This window comes from Anomaloglossus baeobatrachus, chromosome 10 (assembly GCF_048569485.1).
Source record: "Anomaloglossus baeobatrachus isolate aAnoBae1 chromosome 10, aAnoBae1.hap1, whole genome shotgun sequence".
Lineage (NCBI taxonomy): Eukaryota > Metazoa > Chordata > Amphibia > Anura > Aromobatidae > Anomaloglossus > Anomaloglossus baeobatrachus.
This window is the reverse complement of record NC_134362.1, coordinates 28,224,472-28,251,563: the sequence shown is the minus strand read 5'-3', so window position 1 is coordinate 28,251,563 and position 27,092 is coordinate 28,224,472. Positions and strand designations below refer to the sequence as shown.

The 27,092-nt window shown below is 49.1% G+C and overlaps 1 protein-coding gene across 1 annotated transcript in view; it reads left to right on the top strand.

Moving 5' to 3' along the window:
* Positions 1-27,092, top strand: part of LOC142254472 (tumor susceptibility gene 101 protein-like) — a 67,834-nt gene that overhangs the window by 17,903 nt on the left and 22,839 nt on the right. The window contains exons 2-4 of the mRNA XM_075325536.1: positions 10,272-10,356; positions 19,648-19,713; positions 21,358-21,521. Coding sequence (XP_075181651.1) covers positions 10,272-10,356; positions 19,648-19,713; positions 21,358-21,521 — 315 coding nt within the window. The remainder of the gene's footprint in view (positions 1-10,271; positions 10,357-19,647; positions 19,714-21,357; positions 21,522-27,092) is intronic.

Here is a 27,092-nt window from a genome sequence, read left to right as displayed (position 1 = left end):
CCTGGGGATTCTGCTGGATATGGAGCTGAGTATCGTCAGGGACAGGGCCCTGCTACGTCAAGGTACTCTGTGTCCCCGTACAGACCGCGCGCGGACACACTGCAGCATTGCTGGGTGTGTTAGTGCGCCGGGGACAACAGCGCTGCGCGCTTGTGCCATTACTAGCTACAGCTCTGCTGAGTGAGTCAATGTATTGGGAACTGCCGCGCCGGCCGCTGCTGTCAGTTCACGCTGCGGCGCGGCTGGGACTTGTGGTGCGCCGGGGACTTCCGCGCTGGCCGTGCATATATGACGGCCGCGCTTATTACTCGAGTCCCCGGCTTTTGCGGCCTAGTTTCGTTTCGTTCCCGCCCCCAGGCCTGCCAGTCAGGGGAAGGGCGGGACGCTGTACAGAACGTCAGCGCCGAGGGCTGGAGTCTACTTTACATACTCCAGCCCTCACACTGGGCACAGTGGGACGCCAGTTTCCCGCACTTTGTCTGAGGCACGCCCACGGTCCGCCCCTCTTCACAGAACGCCGGCAGCCATTCCTGTGTGCAGTCTGAGCTGGAGAGGGGAGACAAGTTCTGGGAGACCCAGACACGGGATTCTGGCGACCACACACCCGCGTTTGAGCGGGCAGTAAGCGGCACCTCTGGTGCTGACCCCACTAGTGCCGAAGTGTACATTTGTATTTTTATGCTTACATGCTATACATTGCACTGTACGGTCGCTGGTGATTTTTGGCTATATACCCTCCTAGATTGCTCAGAGGAGACAACAGCATGTCATCCGCAAAAAGCAAGGGTGCCAAGGCACAGGCTTTCTATGCTGCTTGTACCGCATGTGACGCTACTCTACCGGCAGGTTCCACTGACCCCCATTGTGTGCAGTGCTCGGCCCCTGTGGCACTTGCTCGGCCGGGGCCTCTGCTAGAGGTGACCCAGGGAGAACCACCTGTGAATACTGTCCAGGTGACGGGGACGGAGTTTGCAGTTTTTGCTGATAGATTGTCTGTGACTATGGCTATGTGCGCACTAGGCGTTTTTTTCATGCTGCGTTTTTATGTGCGTTTTTGTCTAAAAAACGCACCCGCGGATAAAAAAACGCGGCAAAAACGCATGCGTTTTTGCCGCGATTTGGTGCGTTTTTTGCTGCGTTTTTGCTCACTGCGTTTTTAATCAGTGCACAATGCCATTAAAGATTGTTGATGAAAAAAAAAAAAAAAAAGGTCTGATGTCATTTCCTTCTTCAAAATGTTCATTGTATGCAGGAGAGCAGACAGCAGCTGCAGAACTACAAGTCTCAGCATCCTCCATTCACTAGTGTATGCAGGAGAGCAGACAGCAGCTGCAGAACTACAAGTCTCAGCATCCTCCATTCACTAGTGTATGCAGGAGAGCAGACAGCAGCTGCAGAACTACAAGTCTCAGCATCCTCCATTCACTAGTGTATGCAGGAGAGCAGACAGCAGCTGCAGAACTACAAGTCTCAGCATCCTCCATTCACTAGTGTATGCAGGAGAGCAGGCAGCAGCTGCAGGACTACAAGTCTCAGCATCCTCCATTCACTAGTGTATGCAGGAGAGCAGACAGCAGCTGCAGAACTACAAGTCTCAGCATCCTCCATTCACTAGTGTATGCAGGAGAGCAGGCAGCAGCTGCAGAACTACAAGTCTCAGCATCCTCCATTCACTAGTGTATGCAGGAGAGCAGGCAGCAGCTGCAGAACTACAAGGCTCAGCAGCCTCCATCCAGGACTGTATGCAGTTTTTTGCCCAAAAAGAAAAAAAAATGACATGGGCTTCGCCATATTTTTCTATGCTAGCCGGGTACAGCAGGCAGATACGGGCTGCCCCCAACCCCCAGCTGCCTATTTGTACCCGGCTGGGAACCAAAAATATAGAGAAGCCCTTTTTTTTTAATTATTTCATGAAATAATTAAAAAAAAAAAATGACGTGGGCTTCGCCTAATTTTTGAGTCCAGCCGGGTACAACTAGGCAGCTGGGGATTGGAATCCACAGTGCAGGGTGCCCATGCTTTCTGGGCACCCCCACTGCGAATTGCAGTCCGCAGCCACCCCAGAAAATGGCGCTTTCATAGAAGCGCCATCTTCTGGCGCTGTATCCAACTCTTCTAGCTGCCCTGATGCCGGGTGGCTAGCTAGGTAATAATGGAGTTAGGGCTAGCTGTATATTATCAGCTAGCCCTAAGCCCGAAATTCATGGTGTCACGCCAATATTAGACATGGCCACCATGAATTTCTAGTAATGATAAAAAAAAAAACACAACACACAGAAAAATATTTTTATTAGAAATAAAACACAACACAATTAGTGACTCCATCTTTATTGAAATTAACCCCCCTCCGCAGTAATCCTGGGTCAGGGTCCCGCGCCGTCCAATCCGGATCCAATATCATCTGATCGGTTTGCTGGAAGGCAAAGCGATCAGATGATGTGTCAGGTTCAAAAGCCTGAATCACATCACACATCAGCTGATTGTATAAAAGCCGATTATACAATCAGCTGATGCATCAGTAGAAAAAAAAAAATAATAATACTCACTTATGTGCTGTGGTGATTACCGGCAGCTCCTGGAGCGATCGATTGGACAGGAGTCTGATCCCGTCCGATCGCTGCAGCAGCTGCCGGTAATCAGCTGATCCAGCTGATGAAGTCCCCTGACGGCAGGATCAGCTGATAGCCGGCCGGGCAGGAAAAAGCCGGCGAGACTACGATCAGCTGATGCGTCAGGTGACTGCATCAGGTGATCCCTCGCCAGGTCCTGCAAGCAAGGTCCTGCCGGCCGGGGAGACTGCACACAGCCAGAGCGGCGGTACCGGGAGGAGATGGGAGCGGGCATTGCACCGGACCCTGCAGACAGGTGAGTATATGACATTTCTTTTTTTCTACTGTTCACTTTGGTTTTCGCCGCTGCCTCCACCTCCCGCCCAGACACGGCGCCACACGGAGCTGACATGCACAGGACGGGAGGTGGAGGCAGCGGTGACGGTACCGGGAGGATTCATGCTTCTGTGTTTACCAACAGAAGGAATCCTCTTCCTGTACACGTCACTGTAGTGCCCACCCCTTGCGTGTATAGCTGCGTTTTTAGTCATAGAAACGCGGCTATATGCGTTTTTCATTGCGTTTTTAACATCTCATTGAATTCAATGAGTGAAAAACGCAGTGAAAAACGCAGAAATAATTGACATGCTGCATTTTTGTGGTCACCACAAAAACGCAGCTAAAAAAAAAACGCTGTGTGGGGACAGCACTTATGAAAACCCATTGACATTGCTGGGGGAGCACTGTCACTGCGTTTTCAGCACAAAAACGCGGTAAAAAACGCCGCTAAAAACGCGGCAAAAACGCCTAGTGCGCACATAGCCTTAGACTAAAATTCTAGAAACTTTGCAGTCTAGACCAGTAACTCAGACCATGGGCACTGTTGAGTCATTGCTCCCTGGTCCCCCTCGGTTGGAACAGCTCCGGGCTCCGGGGGTGTCCCATGCATCCCAGGGTGAAGGCTCTGACACGGACGACAGTCCCAGACAGCCTAAGGCTATGTGCGCACTAGGCGTTTTTTTCACGCTGCGTTTTTATGTGCGTTTTTGTCTAAAAAACGCACCCGCGGCTAAAAAAACGCGGCAAAAACGCATGCGTTTTTGCCGCGATTTGGTGCGTTTTTTGCTGCGTTTTTGCTCACTGCGTTTTTAATCAGTGCACAATGCCATTAAAGATTGTTGATGAAAAAAAAAAAAAAAAAAAAGGTCTGATGTCATTTCCTTCTTCAAAATGTTCATTGTATGCAGGAGAGCAGACAGCAGCTGCAGAACTACAAGTCTCAGCATCCTCCATTCACTAGTGTATGCAGGAGAGCAGACAGCAGCTGCAGAACTACAAGTCTCAGCATCCTCCATTCACTAGTGTATGCAGGAGAGCAGGCAGCAGCTGCAGAACTACAAGGCTCAGCAGCCTCCATCCAGGACTGTATGCAGTTTTTTGCCCAAAAAGAAAAAAAAATGACATGGGCTTCGCCATATTTTTGTATGCTAGCCGGGTACAGCAGGCAGATACGGGCTGCCCCCAACCCCCAGCTGCCTATTTGTACCTGGCTGGGAACCAAAAATATAGAGAAGCCCTTTTTTTTTAATTATTTCATGAAATAATTAAAAAAAAAAAATGACGTGGGCTTCGCCTAATTTTTGAGTCCAGCCGGGTACAACTAGGCAGCTGGGGATTGGAATCCACAGTGCAGGGTGCCCATGCTTTCTGGGCACCCCCACTGCGAATTGCAGTCCGCAGCCACCCCAGAAAATGGCGCTTTCATAGAAGCGCCATCTTCTGGCGCTGTATCCAACTCTTCTAGCTGCCCTGATGCCGGGTGGCTAGCTAGGTAATAATGGAGTTAGGGCTAGCTGTATATTATCAGCTGGCCCTAAGCCCGAAATTCATGGTGTCACGCCAATATTAGACATGGCCACCATGAATTTCTAGTAATGATAAAAAAAAAAACACAACACACAGAAAAATATTTTTATTAGAAATAAAACACAACACAATTAGTGACTCCATCTTTATTGAAATAAACCCCCCTCCGCAGTAATCCTGGGTCAGGGTCCCGCGCCGTCCAATCCGGACCCAATATCATCTGATCGGTTTGCTGGAAGGCAAAGCGATCAGATGATGTGTCAGGATCAAGTGCCTGAATCCCATCACACATCAGCTGATTGTATAAAAGCCGGTTATACAATCAGCTGATGCATCAGTAGAAAAAAAAAAAATAAATAATACTCACTTATGTGCTGTGGTGATTACCGGCAGCTCCTGGAGCGATCGATTGGACAGGAGTCTGATCCTATACGATCGCTGCCGGAGCTGCCGGTAATCAGCTGATGAAGTCCCCTGACGGCAGGATCAGCTGATAGCCGGCCGGGCGCGAAAAAGCCGGCGACACTGCGATCAGCTGATGCGTCAGGTGACTGCATCAGGTGATCAGCGCCAGGTCCTGCAAGCAAGGTCCTGCCCCGGGGAGACTGCACACAGCCAGAGCGGCGGGACCGGGAGGAGATGGGTGCGGGCATGGCACCGGGACCCTGCGGACAGGTGAGTATATGACATTTTTTTTTTCTACTGTTCACTTTTGTTTTCGCCGCTGCCTCCACCTCCCGCCCAGACATGGCGCCGCACGGAGCTGACATGCACAGGGCGGGAGGTGGACGCAGCGGTGACGGTACCGGGAGGATTCCTGCTTCTGTGTTTACCAACAGAAGGAATCCTCTTCCTGTACACGTCACTGTAGTGCCCACCCCTTGCGTTTATAGCTGCGTTTTTAGTCATAGAAACGCGGCTATATGCGTTATTCATTGCGTTTTTAACATCTCATTGAATTCAATGAGTGAAAAACGCAGTGGAAAACGCAGAAATAATTGACATGCTGCGTTTTTGTGGTCACCACAAAAACGCAGCTAAAAAAAAACGCTGTGTGAGGACAGCACTTCTGAAAACCCATTGACATTGCTGGGGAAGCAATGTCACTGCGTTTTCAGCACAAAAACGCGGTAAAAAACGCCGCTAAAAACGCGGCAAAAACGCCTAGTGCGCACATAGCCTAAGCGAGCTCGCTATGAGCGGCCCTCGACTTCATCACACTGGTCAGGGTCCCAGCAGGAGGACTCTCTGTATGATGAGGCGGAGGTAGCTGATCAGGATTCTGATCCTGAGACCGCTCTCAATCTGGATACTCCTGATGGTGACGCCATAGTGAATGATCTTATAGCGTCCATCAATAGAATGTTAGATATTTCTCCACCAGCTCCTCCAGTGGAGGAGTCAGCTTCTCAGCAGGAGAAATTCCATTTCAGGTATCCCAAGCGTAAATTAAGTACTTTTCTGGACCACTCTGACTTTAGAGAGGCAGTCCAGAAACACCACGCTTATCCAGATAAGCGTTTCTCCAAACGGCTTAAGGATACACGTTATCCCTTTCCCCCTGACGTGGTCAAGGGCTGGACCCAGTGTCCCAAGGTGGATCCTCCAATCTCCAGGCTTGCGGCTAGATCCATAGTTGCAGTGGAAGATGGGGCTGCACTTAAAGATGCCACTGACAGACAGATGGAGCTCTGGTTGAAATCCATCTATGAAGCTATCGGCGCGTCGTTTGCTCCAGCATTCGCAGCCGTATGGGCACTCCAAGCTATTTCAGCTGGTCTTACACAGATTGACACGGTCACACGTACATCTGTTCCGCAGGTGGCATCCTTAACCTCTCAAATGTCTGCATTTGCGTCTTACGCGATTAATGCTGTCCTGGACTCTACGAGCCGTACGGCAGTGGCGTCCGCCAACTCCGTGGTTTTACGCAGAGCCTTGTGGTTAAGGGAATGGAAGGCAGATTCTGCTTCCAAAAAGTGCTTAACCAGTTTGCCATTTTCTGGTGACCGACTGTTTGGTGAGCGTTTGGATGAAATCATTAAACAGTCCAAGGGTAAGGATTCATCCTTACCTCAGCCCAGACAAAACAAACCCCAACAGAGGAGGGGACAGTCGGGGTTTCGGTCCTTTCGAGGCTCGGGCAGGTCCCAATTCTCCTCGTCCAAAAGGACTCAAAATGATCAGAGGAGCTCAGATTCTTGGCGGGCTCAGTCACGCCCAAAAAAGACAGCCGGAAGACCCGCTACCAAGGCGGCTTCCTCATGACTTTCGGCCTCCTCTCTCCGCATCCTCGGTCGGTGGCAGGCTCTCCCGCTTTGGCGACATTTGGCTGCCACAGGTCAAAGACCGTTGGGTGAGAGACATTCTGTCTTACGGGTACAGGATAGAGTTCAGTTCTCGTCCTCCAACTCGATTCTTCAGAACTTCTCCACCTCCCGACCGAGCCGATGCTCTTCTGCAAGCGGTGTGCACTCTAAAGGCAGAAGGAGTGGTGACCCCTGTTCCTCTTCAGGAGCAAGGTCACGGTTTTTACTCCAATTTGTTTGTGGTGCCAAAAAAGGACGGGTCTTTCCGTCCCGTTCTGGATCTAAAACTGCTCAACAAGCACGTGAAAACCACGCGGTTCCGGATGGAATCCCTCCGCTCCGTCATCGCCTCAATGGCTCAAGGAGATTTCCTAGCATCAATAGACATCAAGGATGCTTATCTCCACGTGCCGATTGCTCCAGAGCACCAGCGTTTTCTACGCTTCGTTATAGGAGACGAACACCTTCAGTTCGTAGCTCTGCCTTTCGGGCTGGCGACAGCCCCACGGGTCTTCACCAAGGTCATGGCAGCAGTAGTAGCAGTCCTGCACTCTCAAGGTCACTCTGTGATCCCGTATTTGGACGATCTACTTGTCAAGGCACCCTCTCAAGAGGCATGCCAACACAGCCTGAACGTTGCGCTGGAGACTCTCCAGAGTTTCGGGTGGATCATCAACTTTTCAAAGTCAAATCTGACCCCGACCCAATCGCTAACATACCTTGGCATGGAGTTTCATACTCTCTCAGCGATAGTGAAGCTTCCGCTGGACAAACAGCGTTCACTACAGACAGGGGTGCAATCTCTCCTTCAAGGCCAGTCACACCCCTTGAGACGCCTCATGCACTTCCTAGGGAAGATGGTAGCAACAATGGAGGCAGTCCCTTTCGCGCAGTTTCATCTGCGTCCACTACAATGGGACATTCTCCGCCAATGGGACGGGAAGTCGACGTCCCTCGACAGGAACGTCTCCCTTTCTCAGGCGGCCAAGGAATCTCTTCGGTGGTGGCTTCTTCCCACCTCATTGTCAAAAGGAAAGTCCTTTCTACCCCCATCCTGGGCGGTGGTTACGACAGACGCGAGTCTTTCAGGGTGGGGAGCAGTTTTTCTCCACCACAGGGCTCAAGGTACGTGGACTCAGCAAGAGTCCACCCTTCAGATCAATGTTCTGGAAATCAGAGCAGTGTATCTTGCCCTACAAGCCTTCCAGCAGTGGCTGGAAGGCAAGCAGATCCGAATTCAGTCGGACAACTCCACAGCGGTGGCATACATCAACCACCAAGGAGGAACACGCAGTCGGCAAGCCTTCCGGGAAGTCCGGCGGATTCTGACGTGGGTGGAAGACATGGCATCCACCATATCCGCAGTTCACATCCCAGGCGTGGAAAACTGGGAAGCAGACTTCCTCAGTCGCCAGGGTATGGACGCAGGGGAATGGTCTCTTCACCCGGACGTGTTTCAGGAGATCTGTCGCCGCTGGGGGATGCCGGACGTCGACCTAATGGCGTCCCGGCACAACAACAAGGTCCCGGCTTTCATGGCACGGTCTCACGATCACCGAGCTCTGGCGGCGGACGCCTTAGTTCAAGATTGGTCGCAGTTCCGGCTACCTTATGTGTTCCCACCTCTGGCACTGTTGCCCAGAGTGCTGCGCAAGATCAGGTCCGACTGCAGCCGCGCCATCCTCGTCGCTCCAGACTGGCCGAGGAGGTCGTGGTACCCGGATCTGTGGCACCTCACGGTAGGCCAACCGTGGGCACTACCAGACCGACCAGACTTGTTGTCCCAAGGGCCGTTTTTCCATCGGAATTCTGCGGCCCTGAACCTGACTGTGTGGCCATTGAGTCCTGGATCCTAGCGTCTTCAGGATTATCTCAAGAGGTCATTGCCACCATGAGACAGGCTAGAAAACCATCCTCCGCCAAGATCTACCACAGGACGTGGAAGATATTCTTATCTTGGTGCTCTGCTCAGGGAGTTTCTCCCTGGCCATTTGCATTGCCTACTCTTCTTTCCTTCCTGCAATCCGGTTTGGAAAAAGGTTTGTCGCTAGGCTCCCTTAAAGGACAAGTCTCAGCGCTATCTGTATTTTTTCAGAAACGCCTAGCACGACTTCCTCAGGTACGCACGTTCCTGCAAGGTGTTTGTCATATCGTCCCTCCTTACAAGCGGCCGTTAGAGCCCTGGGATCTGAACAGGGTTCTAATTGCTCTCCAGAAGCCGCCTTTCGAGCCTATGAGGGATGTTTCCCTTTCTCGCCTTTCACAGAAAGTGGCCTTTCTAGTAGCGGTCACGTCTCTTCGGAGAGTGTCCGAGCTAGCAGCGCTGTCATGCAAATCTCCCTTCCTGGTGTTTCACCAGGACAAGGTGGTTCTGCGCCCGATTCCGGAGTTTCTCCCTAAGGTGGTATCCCCCTTTCATCTCAATCAGAATATCGTCTTACCTTCTTTGTGTCCTCATCCAGTTCATCAATGTGAAAAGGATTTGCATTTGTTGGATCTGGTGAGAGCACTCAGAATCTACATTTCCCGCACGGCGCCTCTGCGCCGCTCGGATACACTCTTTGTCCTTGTCGCTGGTCAGCGTAAAGGGTCGCAAGCTTCCAAATCCACCCTGGCTCGGTGGATCAAGGAACCAATTCTTGAAGCCTACCGTTCTGCTGGGATTCCGGTTCCCTCAGGGCTGAAGGCCCATTCTACCAGAGCCGTGGGTGCATCCTGGGCATTACGGCACCAGGCTACGGCTCAGCAGGTGTGCCAGGCGGCTACCTGGTCGAGTCTGCACACTTTTACCAAGCATTATCAGGTGCATACCTACGCTTCGGCGGACGCCAGCCTAGGTAGACAAGTCCTTCAGGCGGCGGTTGCCCACCTGTAGGAAAGGGCTGTTTTTACGGCCCTATCACGAGGTGTTATTTTACCCACCCAGGGACTGCTTTTGGACGTCCCAATTGTCTGGGTCTCCCAATTAGGAGCGACAAAGAAGAAGGGAATTTTGTTTACTTACCGTAAATTCCTTTTCTTCTAGCTCCAATTGGGAGACCCAGCACCCGCCCTGTTTTCTTAGGGATTTTTGTTTTTTCGGGTACACATGTTGTTCATGTTGAATGGTTTCAGTTCTCTGATGTTTCTTCGGATCGAATTTGTTTTTAAACCAGTTATTGGCTTTCCTCCTTCTTGCTCTTGCACTAAAACTGAGGAGCCCGTGATCCCACGGGGGGTGTATAGGCAGAAGGGGAGGGGCTTTACACTTTTAAGTGTAGTGCTTTGTGTGGCCTCCGGAGGCAGTAGCTATACACCCCAATTGTCTGGGTCTCCCAATTGGAGCTAGAAGAAAAGGAATTTACGGTAAGTAAACAAAATTCCCTTCTTTGCTGAAAAAACATAATAGATGTGTTGAGGGGCACATATTAGCAAGATTTATCAGAAAAAAAAAAAAACAGTTTTGGTAACTGGACAACTTCTTTAATGCATCATGCACCATGGAGTTCAATCGCTATATGTGATATTACACTGTGTGATATGAAAATAAAATTCTGCTTTGTTTTAGTACAAATACAGAGATCTGTCCGTTCCGGAGATAATGAACGTCATTGGGATCTACAGAGACCTCAGAGTATTACCTGACCATTATGGTGAGTGTTTTTGGGGAGGGCTGAGAAGAGGATATGTGCAGTGAAAAATCCTTTTCTAACAATCATTAAGTAGATATTATTTGTTTTTAGAGCACCAATGATTCCATGGTACTGTACACGAGAAGGCATTACATACAAAATATAAACTACAGTGAACAAACTAACATTGACCGACTGGTGCTGAGGGGGACGGTCCCGTCCTCAGGGGCTTACAGTCCACAGGATGATGGTGAGGAGATAATAGGTTGAAGGGTTATGGCAGCTCCGATGGTGAGGAGGCGGCAGCTCCGGTGGTGAGGAGGCAGCAGCAGGGTCATTGCAGGCTGCAGCATTCTTGAATAGTTGGGGTTTTAAGTCCTCTCTGGATCTTCAGAATGCAGCAGATAATCAGACGTGTTGGGACACAGAATTCCAGACAATGGGGGGGTACTCGGGAGAAGTCTTGGATGCAGTTGGATGAAAAACGGATGTGTGTGAAGGAGAGAAGGAGGTTGTGGAAGGACCGGAAATTATGTGTTGGGGTATTTCAGGAGATTAGTTCAGAAATATACGGAGGAGACAGATTAGGCCTAAGCCACACGGCGAGAAAAACTGTGTGAGTGGAGTGCGATAAAACATCTCATTCCACTCGTACCAATGTTAGCCTGTGTGTCAGCGCACATGAGCGATTATTTTCTCAGCCCTAATCGGACCGAGAAAACAATCGCAGCATGCTGTGACTGTAATGCGAGACTCTTTCTCTCGCACCCATTCAAGTCTATGGGGCGAGAGAAAAATCGCACTGCACTCGCGGTACTCCAGTGTACTGCGAGTGCAGGGAGAGAATGGCAATAGCCGACTACGGAGGAGAGAGGGGGAGAAATCCCTCCCTCCCCTCCTCAGAGCCGGCCCGCCCCTCCTCAGAGCCGGCCCGCCCCTCCTCAGAGCCGGCCCGCCCCTCCTCAGAGCCGGCCCGCCCCTCCTCAGAGCCGGCCCGCCCCTCCTCAGAGCCGGCCCGCCCCCCCGCAGCTGAGGTCCGCTTGCACAATCGGACCACAGTCGCAATGACCCTCGCATGACACTCGCCTCTGCTGTACTGCCAGCGGGAGCCAAGTGTCATGCGAGGATCACACTAGTGCCCCGTGTGGCCCCCGGCCTTATGGACGGTTTTGTAGGTCAATGTTAGTAGTTTGAATTAGATGCACTTGAGAATTTGGAGCCAATGAAGGAATTTGTAGAGGGGAAAAGCGAAGGAGGAGAGAGGTGGATTAGTTGGCCAGCAGAGTTAAGGCGGGCTTCACATCAGCGGCGTTATGCTGCAATGCTGGATTTCCTATGGACTCACAGTAAGTTCCGGTCACATCACTTGCCGCGAGTCCATACGAAATGCATTGAAGTGAAACGCATTTGTGGCATTGCGGCAGAATACCGCTGATGTGAAGCCCGCCTAAAGGGAACCTGTCAGGTGCAATATGCATCCAGGACCACCAGCAGTTCTGGGTGCATATTGCTAATCCCTGCCTAACCGTCCCTGTATACACTAGCATAGGTAAAGAGATCTATAGAAAAATGATTTCTATAGATCTTTTATCGTATGCTAATGAGCGCGGGGACTAGTCCTAAGGGCGTTGCTTCCCTGGCTAGTCGGCTCCATTGGCATGTTAGTACCCCCCCCTGTGGGCGTGCTAATGAATGCGCAGCGTCAGAGGATGATCTCACTTACCTCTCGGCTGCCAGCGACGTCTGATGCTGGATTTCAGCTCAGTGCGCATGATCCCAGTGTTTCGGTCATGCACACTACTTCAGTTTGAAGTCTGGACACGTACACCCGGCTTCATAGTGCACATGACCCAAACTTTTGGGTCATGCGCACTGAGCCGAAATCCAGCAGCATTAAGGAATAACGTTTGGAACTCCATTCTATGTCTGAACTGGGTGCAAAAAAACTAAAAAACATCACTATGGGGAGATAAGGTATGCACACCAGTGACTATGGAAGGGGAATACATGGAATAGCAGAAACTGCTGTGTGAATACTGACATGAAAAATTCAATAGCTATTTGTAAGAATGAAATGTGAAAAATGGAACCTGCATTACTGCCATGAATATATGAATAAAGAGAAATTTAGCTACTGAATTGATCAATGCAGAAGAGCCCCAACACTACGCCAAAGTATTTCTCTACGTTGGGGTCCCTAGCTTGTGTGTGTCCTCTCATGCAGTTAAAAAACTTACCGTGTATGGGACGCTGAGACCCAGGCTATATATGCGTATAATGTGGATTGGCAATAGGTGTGTATGGGGAGGGTTCACAAACGAAAAAAATACTAACATGCTCTTCTGCATTGATCAATTCAGTAGCTAAATTTCTCTTTATTCATATATTCATGGCAGTAATGCAGGTTCCATTTTTCACATTTCATTCTTACAAATAGCTATTGAATTTTTCATGTCAGTATTCACACAGCAGTTTCTGCTATTCCATGTATTCCCCTTCCATAGTCACTGGTGTGCATACCTTATCTTCCCATAGAAATCCAGCAGCAGGCGGTGATGGAAGCCGGAGAGGTAAGTGAGATTATCCTCTGACACTACGCATTCATTAGCATGTTAGTACGCCCACAGGGATGTACTGCCATGCTAATGGAGCCGACTAGCAGGTGAACTAGTCCCCACGCTCATTAGCATACAATACAAGATCTTTAGAAATACTTTTTCTAAAGATCTCTTTATCCATACTACTAGATACAGGGACGGTTAGGCAGGGATTAGCAATATGCATCCAGAACTGCTCATGGTTCTCACTGCATATTGCACCTGACAAGTTCCCTTTAAGGACGGACTGGAGAGGTGGCAGAGTAAGGCTATGTGCGCACACTGTAGATTTGTTTCTCCAGCGAAAAACGCATCCAAAAAACGCATGTGTTTTTACCATGTTTTGGTGCGTTTTTGTCCCTGCGTTTTTTTTAACATTGTCAATGGCAAAATGCAGGGACCTGTAGAAAAGAAGTCACAAGCTGCTTCTTTCTTTATCGTTCCTATGGGAGACCCAGACATTGGGTGTATAGCTTCTGCCTCCGGAGGACACACAAAGTACTACACTAAAAAGTGTAGCTCCTCCCTCTGAGCATATACACCCCCTGGATAACAAGATCTAGCCAGTTCATTGCTTTGTGTTCAGGAGGCACATCCACACATGCATTCTCATCTGATTTTTCATTTTTGGAAAGTTTTTGAAGAAAAGCGGGTCCAATCCTGGACTCCCGGCATGTCCCTTCTCACCCCACTGTGTCGGCGGTGCTGTTAAGGTTGATTTCAGGGCTGGAGCCTTACATGCCGCGCTCCTTCACCATCCCTCGGGCTCTGGCTTGAAGTGGGAGCCAGCACGGTCCTTGCTTTGCAGGAGACCGGTCTCCATCCGCAGCCCTTCAGGATCCTGCTGGACGGAGCACTCATCCCCAGGGACCTGGCCCTGCGTCTCAGCAAGCTAAGTACCTGAGACGTTTATGTTCGGGGGGTCCCGTTACTTTATTATGGTGGGAGAGTGTGCTGTGTAACTTTTGTGACATTTCCGGCCGGTTCTCTGGCTGTCGCCTGAGAACCGCGCCGATGGTGCCTGCGCGCCGGCCGCATCGCTTAAATTTAGGCCCCGGCTTCGCCGGAGGCCTACTTTCGATTTCACTGCCCTCGCATGTCAATCACGCAGAGGGACAGTGCGGCTCCGCCCAGCGGCCGTTCGGTACAGGGGAGGGACACGCCTCTCTGAGTACATGTCCCCTCCCCTGTAAATCTCCTTGGCCTTCCAGATCCCGCTCTCAGAGCAGGTCCCGCCCCCTCTCCTCGCTCCGGCGCCATTTTCTCAGCGTTTTTTCTCTGGATCAGCGCTGGCTGCAGCATCCCTGCTGAGCTGCTTGAGGGTCCAGGCTATTGGATCTGGAGGGCACACAAACGGGCTGGTAAGCCACAACCTCCGGTTGTGGACCTTCTTATATACTCTCTGGGGGTCATTCTGGCTCAGAGCCCCCACTTCAGCAGCATGTCTCACACAAGGAGCAAGGCTGTACTCAATATGCATTGCATGTAAGCTCATACTGCCTGAACCGAGCATATTCCCACATTGTGATGCCTGCTCTAACCTGACAATGCCTCAGCCTGGAATCGCACCCACAGTGGTCCCTCCGGCTGCTCCTGTGGCTGAACCCCCGGCTTGGGTAGAATCCTTTTCTAGGTCTATCTCCCAGTCTTTTGCCGACTCCATGGGACAGCTGTCCCGGACTTTGCTGAACATGCATCAGCCCCCTTCTCAGGGCGCCGCTGCTGCTAGGGCCCTCTCAGCGGAGCTCACAGAGGATTCCTCATCTGGTCCCAGACCCCGTCCTCCTAAAAGGAGACGCAGGGGTCCCTCTCCTTCCTCGTCTCTGATTCACGAGCTGACTCGCAGGATGAGGAGGATGCCTTTACTGGGGGCTCGGACGCTACCTCCATGTGCCCCATTGATCTGTCCGAAAGTGACGCAGATGTTAGTGATTTGATTGTGTCCATTAATTCTGTACTGGACCTCAATCCGCCAGTATCAGAGGAGCAACCCTCTCTGGCAGAAAAGCACCAGTTTACCTTGCCTAAGAGGACAAGGAGTGTGTTCTTTAACCACTCCAGTTTTCAGGCCACTGTGACCAAGCCCAGGGCCTGCCCTGACAAACGCTTCCCAAAGCGTGGTTCTGATGACCGTTTTCCCTTTCCACCTGAGGTGGTCAAGGAGTGGGCTCATTCACCAAAGGTAGACCCCCCCGGTGTCTAGACTCAGCCCGGACCGTTGTATCAGTGGCTGATGGTACCTCTCTTAAGGATTCCACTGACCGCCAGGTTGACCTTCTGGCCAAATCTGTATATGAGGCGGCAGGGGCCTCGTTCTCCCCATCTTTTGCAGCAGTGTGGGCTCTCAAAGCCATCTCTGCTTCTCTAGAGGAGATTCATTCCCTCACGAGGGAATCTATGCCTGAAATGGTTGCCTTAACTTCCCAAGCTTCCGCTTTTTCATCCTATGCCATGTCTGCTATGCTGGAGGCTTCCCACCGCACTGCGGTGGCTTCGACTAATTCCCTCGCTATCCGCAGGATCTTGTGGCTTCGAGAGTGGAAGGCAGATTCTTCTTCAAAGAAGTACCTTGCTGGGCTCCCTTTTGCTGGATCCAGGCTATTCGGTGAACAACTGGATGAAATTATTAAGGAGGCTACTGGCGGGAAGAGTACTTCCATGCCACAAACTAAAACCAGGAAACCTGGCCAGGGTAGAAACCAGTCGAGGTTTCGTTCCTTTCGTTCCTCCAACTGGTCATCCTCTAAGCCCTCGGCCTCGTCCACTAACTCAGCCAAGGACCAAAAATCCAACTGGCGCACAAAGGCGCGTCCACAGAAGTCTGCAGGAGCTGCTGCCACTAAGGCAGCCTCCTCTTGACTATCTGGCAGCGCCAGCAACGTCCTTGGTCGGTGGCAGGCTCTCCCACTTTGGCGACGTGTGGTTTCAACACGTCTCCGATCAGTGGGTGCGGGATATCATCTCCCACGGCTACAGGATAGAATTCTCTTCCAGCCCACCAAACAGATTTTTTCTGTCAACTCCCCCCTGCTCCAAGGCCGCCGCCTTCTCTCAGGCCGTGGCATCCTTGCAGGCCAACGGAGTAATTGTACCGGTTCCCGCCCGGGAACGGTTCAGAGGTTTCTACTCAAATCTCTTCCTAGTCCCCAAAAAGTACGGTTCCTTCCGGCCCATCCTGGATCTCAAGCTTCTCAACAAGCATGTTCAGGTGCGGCATTTTCGCATGGAGTCTCTGCGATCAGTCATTGCCTCAATGACCCAAGGAGATTTCCTGGCATCCATCGACATCAGAGATGCCTATCTGCATGTGCCAATTGCAGTTTCACACCAGCGTTGGCTACGTTTTGCAATCGGAGAGGAACATTTCCAGTTCGTGGCTCTCCCCTTCGGGTTAGCCACAGCCCCTCGAGTATTCACCAAGGTCATGGCAGCAGTGGTTGCGGTTCTGCACCTCCAGGGGTTGGCAGTGATTACTTACCTGGACGACCTGCTAGTCAAGGCTTCATCCAGCGCAGACTGTCAGCGGAGTGTCTCGCTCACTCTTGCCACTCTAACCCAATTCGGGTGGCTTGTCAATCTGCCCAAATCTACTCTGACTCCGACCCAGAGGCTCACGTACCTGGGGATGCAGTTCGAGACTCTGCCGGCACTTGTGAAGCTGCCCTTAGTCAGACAGCAGTCCCTCCATCTGGCGGTGCGCTCTCTGCTGAGCCCCCGCCGTCATTTCATCAGGCGCCTGATGCAGGTGCTGGGTCAGATGGTGGCGTCAATGGAGGCTGTCCCTTTTGCCCAGTTCCATCTGCGTCCTCTGCAGCTGGACATTCTCCGCTGTCGGGACAAGCGGACTTCCTCCTTGCACAGGCTGGTGGCTCTGTCGCCACACACCAGGGGCTCCCTTCAGTGGTGGCTTCGGCACCTCTCTCTGTCTCAGGGACGCTCCTTCCTGGCCCCGTCCTGGGTGATCCTCACCACGGATGCCAGTCTATCCGGCTGGGGAGCGGTATGTCTCCACCACCGAGCACAGGGCACTTGGACTCCGTCCGAGCCAGCCCTCTCGATCAATGTACTGGAAACAAGAGCTGTGCTTCTGGCTCTCCTAGCTTTTCACCACCTTTTGGCGGGCAAGCACATCCGAGTCCAGTCAGACAACGCGACAGCGGTTGCCTACATCAATCACCAAGGCGGGACACGCAGTCGCCTGGCAATGTTGTAGGTTCAACGCATCCTTCAATGGACGGAGGACTCCAAGTCCACCATATCCGCAGTCCACATCCCAGGCGTGGAAAACTGGGAAGCAGATTATCTCAGCCGTCAAACCGTGGACAGTGGCGAGTGGTCCCTGCATCCGGCAGTGTTTCAGTCAATCTGCCGCAAGTGGGGCACTCCGGAAGTGGATCTAATGGCATCCCGGCACAACAACAAGGTTCCGGTTTACGTGGCTCGCTCCCACGATCCTCAGGCCCTTGCAGTGGACGCACTGGTTCAAGATTGGTCCCAGTTTCGTCTGTCCTACGTGTTTCCCCCTCTAGCTCTCTTGCCCAGAGTTCTGCGCAAGATCAGAATGGAGGGCCGGCGGGTCATCCTCATTGCACCGGACTGGCCCAGGCGAGCTTGGTACCCAGACCTGCTCCATCTGTCCGTAGAGGTGCCGTGGCATCTTCCGGACCGTCCAGACCTTCTCTCACAAGGTCCGTTTTTCCGCCAGAATTCTGCGGCTCTCAGATTGACGGCGTGGCTCTTGAGTCCTGGATCTTAACGACTTCTGGTATTCCTCCTGAAGTCATCTCCACTATGACTCGGGCTCGGAAGTCTTCCTCGGCAAAAATCTATCACAGGACCTGGAGAATTTTTCTGTCCTGGTGTCGCTCTTCCGGCCATACTCCTTGGCCTTTTTCCTTGCCGACCCTTTTGTCCTTTCTACAGTCCGGTCTACAGCTAGGGCTATCCCTCAATTCTCTCAAGGGACAAGTCTCGGCTCTGTCAGTGCTGTTCCAGCGGCGTATCGCCCGGCTGGCTCAGGTGCGCACCTTCATGCAGGGTGCGTCTCACATCATTCCACCTTACCGGCGGCCCTTGGATCCCTGGGACCTCAATCTGGTCCTCACGGCCTTGCAGAAACCCCCCTTTGAGCCTCTTAGGGAGGTTTCTTTGTCTCGACTTTCTCAGAAAGTGGTCTTTCTAGTGGCCATAACTTCCCTCAGGAGAGTCTCTGATTTGGCAGCGCTCTCTTCGGAGTCACCTTTTTTGGTTTTTCATCAAGACAAGGTGGTTCTCCGTCCGATTCCGGACTTTCTCCCTAAGGTGGTGTCTCCTTTCCACCTTAACCAGGACATTTCCCTGCCTTCCTTTTGTCCGACTCCTGTTCATCGCTTTGAAAAGGCGTTGCATACTCTGGATCTGGTGCGAGCGCTCCGGATCTATGTGTCACGCACCGCTGTTCTTAGGCGGTGCACCTCTCTTTTTGTGCTAACCACAGGTCGGCGTAAGGGCCTCTCGGCTTCTAAGCCGACCTTAGCTCGTTGGATTAGGTCGGCCATATCCGATGCCTACCAGTGTACTCAGGTGCCTCCCCCGCCGGGGATCAAGGCACACTCGACCAGAGCTGTCGGTGCCTCTTGGGCTTTCTGGCACCAGGCTACGGCTCAGCAGGTCTGTCAGGCTGCCACTTGGTCTAGCCTGCATACCTTTTCAAAGCACTACCAAGTGCATGCTCATGCTTCGGCAGATGCGAGCTTGGGCAGACGCATCCTTCAGGCGGCTGTCGCCCATTTGTGAAGTTAGGCTCCGCCTACTTCTCAGTTTTCTGTTTATTCCCACCCATGGACTGCTTTTAGACGTCCCAATGTCTGGGTCTCCCATAGGAACGATGAAGAAAAAGAGAATTTTGTTTACTTACCGTAAATTCTTTTTCTTATAGTTCCGTATTGGGAGACCCAGCACCCTCCCTGTTGCCTGTTGGCAGTTTCTTGTTCCGCGTGTTATCACCGGCTGTTGTCGTAGACAGAGGCTCTGGTTGTTCCAGCTCTTGCTCTGTTTTTACTTGTGGGTGGCTATTCTCCTTCAGCTTGTGCACTAAACTGGCTAGATCTGGTTTCTCCAGGGGGTGTATATGCTCAGAGGGAGGAGCTACACTTTTTAGTGTAGTACTTTGTGTGTCCTCCGGAGGCAGAAGCTATACACCCAATGTCTGGGTCTCCCAATACGGAACTATAAGAAAAAGAATTTACGGTAAGTAAACAAAATTCTCTTTTTTTGCTGCAGAAAAACTGCAGCAAAACCTGTAAGGAATAAAAGAAGGAAGGTTCGCACAGCCTTTTGGATTTCTCATAGATTTTGCTGGGGAAGGCCTGCATGTTGTTCATAAACACAAACTGCACCAATTCTACACCAAAAACGCAGCAAAAAAAGCAGTGTGTGCACAGGGCCTAATAGCAGAGACCACAGAGGAGGATGTTGCAGTAGTTGTGGTGGGATATGATGAGGGCGGCACTAGCATTTTTGTAGATTCAGGATTGAACAAAGGACAAAAGTGTTAAATGAGCTTTGAGGAAAGGACGGATTTTAAAAAATATTTTTGAGTTGAAGGTGGCGAGAGCCTGAATGTGCAGTGTAAAGGACAAGGTAGAGTCGAGTGCAACATCAAGGCAGTGAACTTCTGGTACATGGGAAAGCATGGCGTGAATATTCTCACTTATTTTAGTATTTTCACCTTCAGTTTTCAATGATGGAACCACCAGAGAACTCGTGACCCTCTCGGGCACCATTCCTGTACCGTATAAAGGTAAGGTACTCTTATGTCATCGCCTGTCACCTCTCTCGTAGAGGTGAAACCATCGTCTGTTACTTTGAGATATATATATATATATATATATATATATATATATATATATATATATATATATATATATATATATATATATATATATATATATATATATATATATATATATATATATATATATATATATATATATTTATTTATAACAATTTTTTTATATATATATAATTTTTATATATATTTATAAGAATTTTTTTTATATATAAATATATATATATATATATATATATATATATATATATATATATATATATATATATGTATATATATGTATGTATGTATATATATGTATGTATATATATATGTATATATATGTATGTATATATATATATATGTGTATATATATAAATATATATGTGTATATATAAATATATATATGTATATATATGTATGTATATATGTATATGTGTATATATATATATATATATATATATATATATATATATATATATATATATATATATATATATATATATATATATATATATATATATTATAATAATTCTTATAAATATATTTTTTTTTCCCATAGGAAATCATTGCAATGCAGACGATCCGTTCCACAACTTCTAAAATGTCCCATCCTGGTCCCCTATTCTGTCATTCCACACACGCACAAACTCACACAAACTCACACATGCACGCACATGCACATATTATATGCTCACCTTACCTTCCGTTCCATCGCCGGTCTGCTGGGACTTGCTGTTCTCTGGTACGGGGCCGGGCTGTGTAACGCGTTACCATAACGACGAGGCAGGAAGTTACCGGCCAGATCGCTGACGTCAAATGCACAGCCGCTTGCCTCTGATTGGCCAGCGCTCTGCCTTTCATTAGCGGTGAAAGGAAGTTCCTCCCTCGTCGCTATGGATGCAGATACACAGCGTGGACTGGAGCGGAGCGGCGCACTACAGCACCCAGGAGGCCGGCGATGAAACGAAAGGTAAACATATTATGTTATATTATATGCTCACCTTACCTTCCGTTCCATCGCAGGCCTCCTGGGTCTTGTAGTTCGCCGCGAGGACGTCGCGATGTACCGGGGAACTACAAGAACCATGAGACCGGCGGTGGAACGGAAGGTAAGGTGAGCATAATACTGTATGTGTGTGCGTGTGTGTTTGTGTGTGTTTATGCGTACATGTCTGTGCTTGTGTGGACTGCAAGTGCGGGTTACAGCGCGGTGGATGTACGGAACCGGAAGTGTGTGCAGTGATAATTTCGATCGTACAGCAAAGCTTTCTCGTAAAGCGGGTTACAAATTTACAGAAAGCTTTGCTTGTTAAGCGAAATTCTCGTTAACAGGGTTACTCGTTATGCGAGGTACCACTGTATAAAAAAAAGAAAAATTCTTATAAATATATAATATATATTTATTTATAAGATTTTTTTATATATAAATAAATATATATATATTTATAAGAATTTATTTTATATATATAATTATTATTGTGTCTGACAGGCATGCTGGGAGTTGTAGTAGCTGGAGAACACACAGGCTGCACTGCTATAGACAGTTGTGATGACAGCTGTGTATCTGTAGTTAAGTATCAGACGTTCTCATTCATTGATTTCCATTTGCTTTAGGTAACACATACAATATCCCCATATGTCTGTGGCTGCTGGATTCCTACCCTTACAACCCCCCAATCTGCTTTGTTAAACCCACCAGCACGATGACCATAAAACCTGGAAAATACGTAGATGCGAACGGCAAGATCTACCTCTCGTATCTGCACGAATGGAAACACGTGAGTACAATATTTTGTGTTATACTTGCAGAGAGGCTTTATGTCCATTCTTAGATCTCTGTCTGCTCTCTCTGTATACAGATATATTCACAGCTGGTACCGAGTTGTATATAATTTCATCATACCTAGACCTGTAAGCATAACACCTCCTTCACGCTCTGTGTGCAGGACTTATAAGCATTTGTTAAAATTAAAACTAAAAAGTATAATTACTAGTGATGAGCGGGCATTACCATTCTCAGGAACTCTATACTGGTAACTAGTGATGAGCAAGCACTACCATGCTCGGGTGCTCTGTACTGGTAACTAGTGATGAGCGAGCACTACCATGCTCTGGTGCTCTGTAGTGGTAACTAGTGATGAGCGGGCACTACCATGCTCGGGTGCTCAGTACTGGTAACTAGTGATGAGTGGGCACTACCATGCTCGGGTGCTCTGTACTGGTAACTAGTGATGAGCGAGCACTACCATGCTCTGGTGCTCTGTAGTGGTAACTAGTGATGAGCGGGCACTACCATGCTCGGGTGCTCAGTACTGGTAACTAGTGATGAGCGGGCACTACCATGCTCGGGTGCTCATTACTGGTAACTAGTAATGAGCGGGCACTACCATGCTCGGGTGCTCTGTACTGGTAACTAGTGATGAGCGAGCACTACCATGCTCTGGTGCTCTGTACTGGTAACTAGTGATGAGCGGGCACTACCATGCTCGGGTGCTCAGTACTCGTAACTAGTGATGAGCGGGCACTACCATGCTCGGGTGCTCAGTACTGGTAACTAGTGATGAGCGAGCACTACCATGCTCGGGTTCTCAGTACTCGTAACTAGTGATGAGCGGGCACTACCATGCTCGGGTGCTCTGTACTGGTAACTAGTGATGAGCGAGCACTACCATGCTCGGGTGCTCTGTACTGGTACCTAGTGATGAGCGAGCACTACCATGCTCGGGTGCTCTGTACTGGTAACTAGTGATGAGCGGGCACTACCATGCTCAGGTGCTCAGTACTCGTAACCAGTGATGAGCGGGCACTACCATGCTCGGGTGCTCTGTACTTGTAACTAGTGATGAGCGGGCACTACCATGCTCGGGTGCTCAGTACTCGTAACCAGTGATGAGCGGGCACTACCATGCTCGGGTGCTCTGTACTTGTAACTAGTGATGAGCGAGCACTACCATGCTCGGGTGCTCAGTACTCGTAACCAGTGATGAGCGGGCACTACCATGCTCGGGTGCTCTGTACTTGTAACTAGTGATGAGCGAGCACTACCATGCTCGGGTGCTCAGTACTCGTAACCAGTGATGAGCGGGCACTACCATGCTCGGGTGCTCAGTACTCGTAACCAGTGATGAGCGGGCACTATCATGCTCGGGTGCTCTGTACTTGCAACTAGTGATGAGCGGGCACTACCATGCTCGGGTGCTCAGTGCTCGTAACTAGTGATGAGCGGGCACTACCATGCTCGGGTGCTCAGTACTCGTATCTAGTGATCAGCGGGCACTATCATGCTCGGGTGCTCTGTACTTGTAACTAGTGATGAGTGAGCACTACCATGCTCAGTACTTGTAACTAGTGATGAGTGGGCACTACCATGCTCAGGTGCAGCAAAGATAATTCTAGGTCTTCCTTACCTGAGTCTGGCCTAATGAGAACCAGTTTCTCCACAGCGATTGATGTTTTTCATAACTTCTTCCTATGAGGATACGTTCAAGGTTCTATTATTATTATTATTATTTATTATTATAGCGCCATTTATTCCATGGCGCTTTACAAGTGAAAGAGGGTATACGTACAACAGTACAAAACATACTGGTATAGGAGGAGAGAGGACCCTGCCCGCGAGGGCTTATAGTCTACAGGAGGAGAGAGGACCCTGACCGCGAGGGCTCACAGTCTACAGGAGGAGAGAGGACCCTGCCCGCGAGGGCTCACAGTCTACAGGAGGAGAGAGGACCCTGCCTGCGAGGGGTCACAGTCTACAGGAGGAGAGAGGACCCTGCCCGCGAGGGCTTATAGTCTACAGGAGGAGAGAGGACCCTGACCGCGAGGGCTCACAGTCTACAGGAGGAGAGAGGACCCTGCCCGCGAGGGCTCACAGTGTACAGGAGGAGAGAGGACCCTGCCCGCGAGGGCTCACAGTCTACAGGAGGAGAGAGGACCCTGCCCGCGAGGGCTCAGTCTACAGGGAATGGGTGATGGTACAATAGGTGAGGACAGAGCTGGTTGCGCAGTGGTCTACTGGACTGAGGGCTATTGTAGGTTGTAGGCTTGTTGGAAGAGGTGGGTCTTGAGGTTCCTCTTGAAGCTTTCCACGGTAGTGGAGAGTCTGATGTGCTGAGGTAGAGCGTTCCAGAGTATGGGGGATGCACGGGAGAAATCTTGTACGCGATTGTGGGAAGAGGAGATAAGAGAGGAGCAGAGAAGGAGATCTTGTGAGGATATGAGGTTGCGTGCAGGTAGGTACTGGGAGACTAGGTCACAGATGTAAGGAGGAGACAGGTTGTGCATGGCTTTGTATGTCATGGTTAATGTTTTGAACTGGAGTCGTTGGGCAATGGGAAGCCAGTGAAGGGATTGGCAGAGAGGAGAGGTCGGGGAGTAGCGAGGGGACAGGTGGATTAAGCGGGCCGCAGAATTTAGGATAGATTGGAGGGGTGCGAGAGTGTTGGAAGGGAGGCAAGAGAGCAGGAGGTTGCAGTAGTCGTGGCGGGAGATGATGAGGGCATGCACTAATGTTTTTGCAGATTCTTGGTTAAGGAAAGCACGGATCCGGGAGATATTTTTGAGTTGTAATCGGCATGAGTATCTATCAATGTTTTGTATTGACTTCCCGTCACTAAGTAATGATGGACCGTCGTTTCTCCTAGTCTAGTGATTCTTGCCATAATCTAGCTTAGACAGTTGTGGACTAGGGCTTGGCACTGCATGGATCTGTGTACCAGCCCTGACTGCATATAACACACCTAATGCTCGCAAACGCTTTCTGAAGGCTGGTGATTCCACAAATTTCTGCGTTCAGTCTGAATCTACAATGTGCACATTCCAATAATAAGAAGAAAAGCCATAATATGAACAGGTGTGTCCAAACTTTTGACCGGTACTGTACTTAGGCCTATCAAATGTTACCATCACCATAATCGCCCCACTTACTAGAAGCTACTATATGTATGAAAGAAGCTAAAACCTAATAGGGAAAGTATTCTACTGTTTTTGTTGATTTGTTTACCTGAAAGAATAGAGAAAGATAATAACAAAGTGTGTGTGTGTGTGTGTGTGTATATATATGTATGTATATGTATATGTGTGTATATATATATATATATATATATATATATATATATATATATATATATATATATATATATATATATATATAATTAGTACAGACCAAAAGTTTGGACACACCTCATTCAAAGAGTTTATTTTCATGACTCTGAAAATTGTAGATTCACATTCAAGGCATCAAAACTATGAATTAACACATGTGGAATGAAATACTTAATAAAAAAGTGTGAAACAACTGAAAATATGTCTTATATTCTAGGTTCTTCACAGTAGTCATCTTTTGCTTTGATGACTGCTTTGCACACTCTTGGCATTCTCTTGATGAGCTTCAAGTGGTAGTCACCGGAAATGGTTTTCCAACAGTCTTGAAGGAGTTCCCAGAGATGCTTAGCACTTGTTGGCCCTTTTGCCTTCACTCTGCGGTCCAGCTCACCCCAAACCATCTCGATTGGGTTCAGGTCTGGTGACTGTGGAGGCCAGGTTGTCTGGCGTAGCACCCAATAACTCTCCTTCTTAGTCAAATAGCCCTTACACAGCCTGGAGGTGTGTTTGGGGGTCATTGTCCTGTTGAAAAATAAATGATGGTCCAACTAAACGCAAACCGGATGGAATAGCACGCCGCTGCAAGATGCTGTGGTAGCCATGCTGGTTCTGTATGCCTTCAATTTTGAATAAATCCCCAACAGTGTCACCAGCAAAGCCCCCCCCACACCATCACACCTCCTCCTCCATGCTTCATGGTGGGAACCAGGCATGTAGAGTCCACCCGTTCACCTTTTCTGCATCGCACAAAGACACGGTGGTTGGATCCAAAGATCTCAAATTTGGACTCCTCAGACCAAAGCACAGATTTCCACTGGTCTAATGTCCATTCCTTGTGTTCTTTAGCCCAAACAAGTCTCTTCTGCTTGTTGCCTGTCCTTAGCAGTGGTTTCCTAGCAGCTATTTTACCATGAAGGCTGCTGCACAAAGTCTCCTCTTAACAGTTGTTCTAGAGATGTGTCTGCTGCTATAACTCTGTGGGGCATTGACCTGGTCTCTAAACTGAGCTACTGTTAACCTGCGATTTCTGAGGCTGGTGACTCGGATAAACTCATCCTCTGCAGCAGAGGTGACTCTTGGTCTTCCTTTCGTGTGAGCCAGTTTCTTTGTAGCATTTGATGGTTTTTGCCACTGCACTTGGGGACACTTTCAAAGTTTTCCCAATTTTTTGGACTGACTGACCTTCATTTCTTAAAGTAATGACGGCCACTCATTTTTATTTACTTAGTTGCTTTTTTCTTGCCATAATACAAATTCTAACAGTCTATTCAGTAGGACTATCAGCTGTGTATCCACCAGACATCTGCACAACACAACTGATGGTCCCAACCCCATTTATAAGGCAAGAAATCCCACTTCTTAAACCTGACAGGGCACACCTGTGAAGTGAAAACCATTTCCGGTGACTATCTCTGGAGGCTCATCAAGAGAATGTCAAGAGAGTGCAAAGCAGTAATCAAAGCAAAAGAAGAACCTAGAATATAAGACATATTTTCAGTTGTTTCACACTTTTTTGTTAAGTATTTCATTCCACATGTGGTAATTCATAGTTTTGATGCCTTCAATGTCAATCTCCAATTTTCACAGTCATGAAAATAAAACTCTTTGAATGAAGTGTGTCCAAACTTTTGGTCTGTACTGTATATATCATTTATATATTTTTTATATTTACATCATGTCAATTTTTTTATATAGTGTGTGTGTGTGTATATATACACAGTATATATACTATTTTGTTTACATTTTGTACATTATAGTCTTGATGCAAATAAGAAAAACATAAAGTATTGTTACAAATGAAGTATCAGACATCAGCCCTATATATGTAGGTGCACACATTATTTTAGTAGCTCAACTAATAGAAAAATAAGTTTGACTAGAGATGAGTGAGTACCTATTCGCACTCGCTGTACTCATGAGTACTGTCTAATACTCGTGTATTCGTTCCGAATAGCGTGTGCAATGCAAGTCAATGGGAAAAACTCACAATGTAACGAGTAACCCGAATGCCGCACTATTCGTGCGCGAGTAGTGTATAGTGCAGAATTTGGGTTACTCGTTAGTTTTCCCCATTGATTTGCATTGCACACACTGTTTGGAATGAACCTATTAGACCAGACCTGGGCAAGGGGCGGCCCGCGGGCCACATCCGGCCCGCCTACTCTCTGTGACCGGCCCGCCTGGCTCAGGGCGTCCTTGCTGGCCGGTCACTGATGAGGGCAATCTGACCTGTTGTCCGGAGCTCC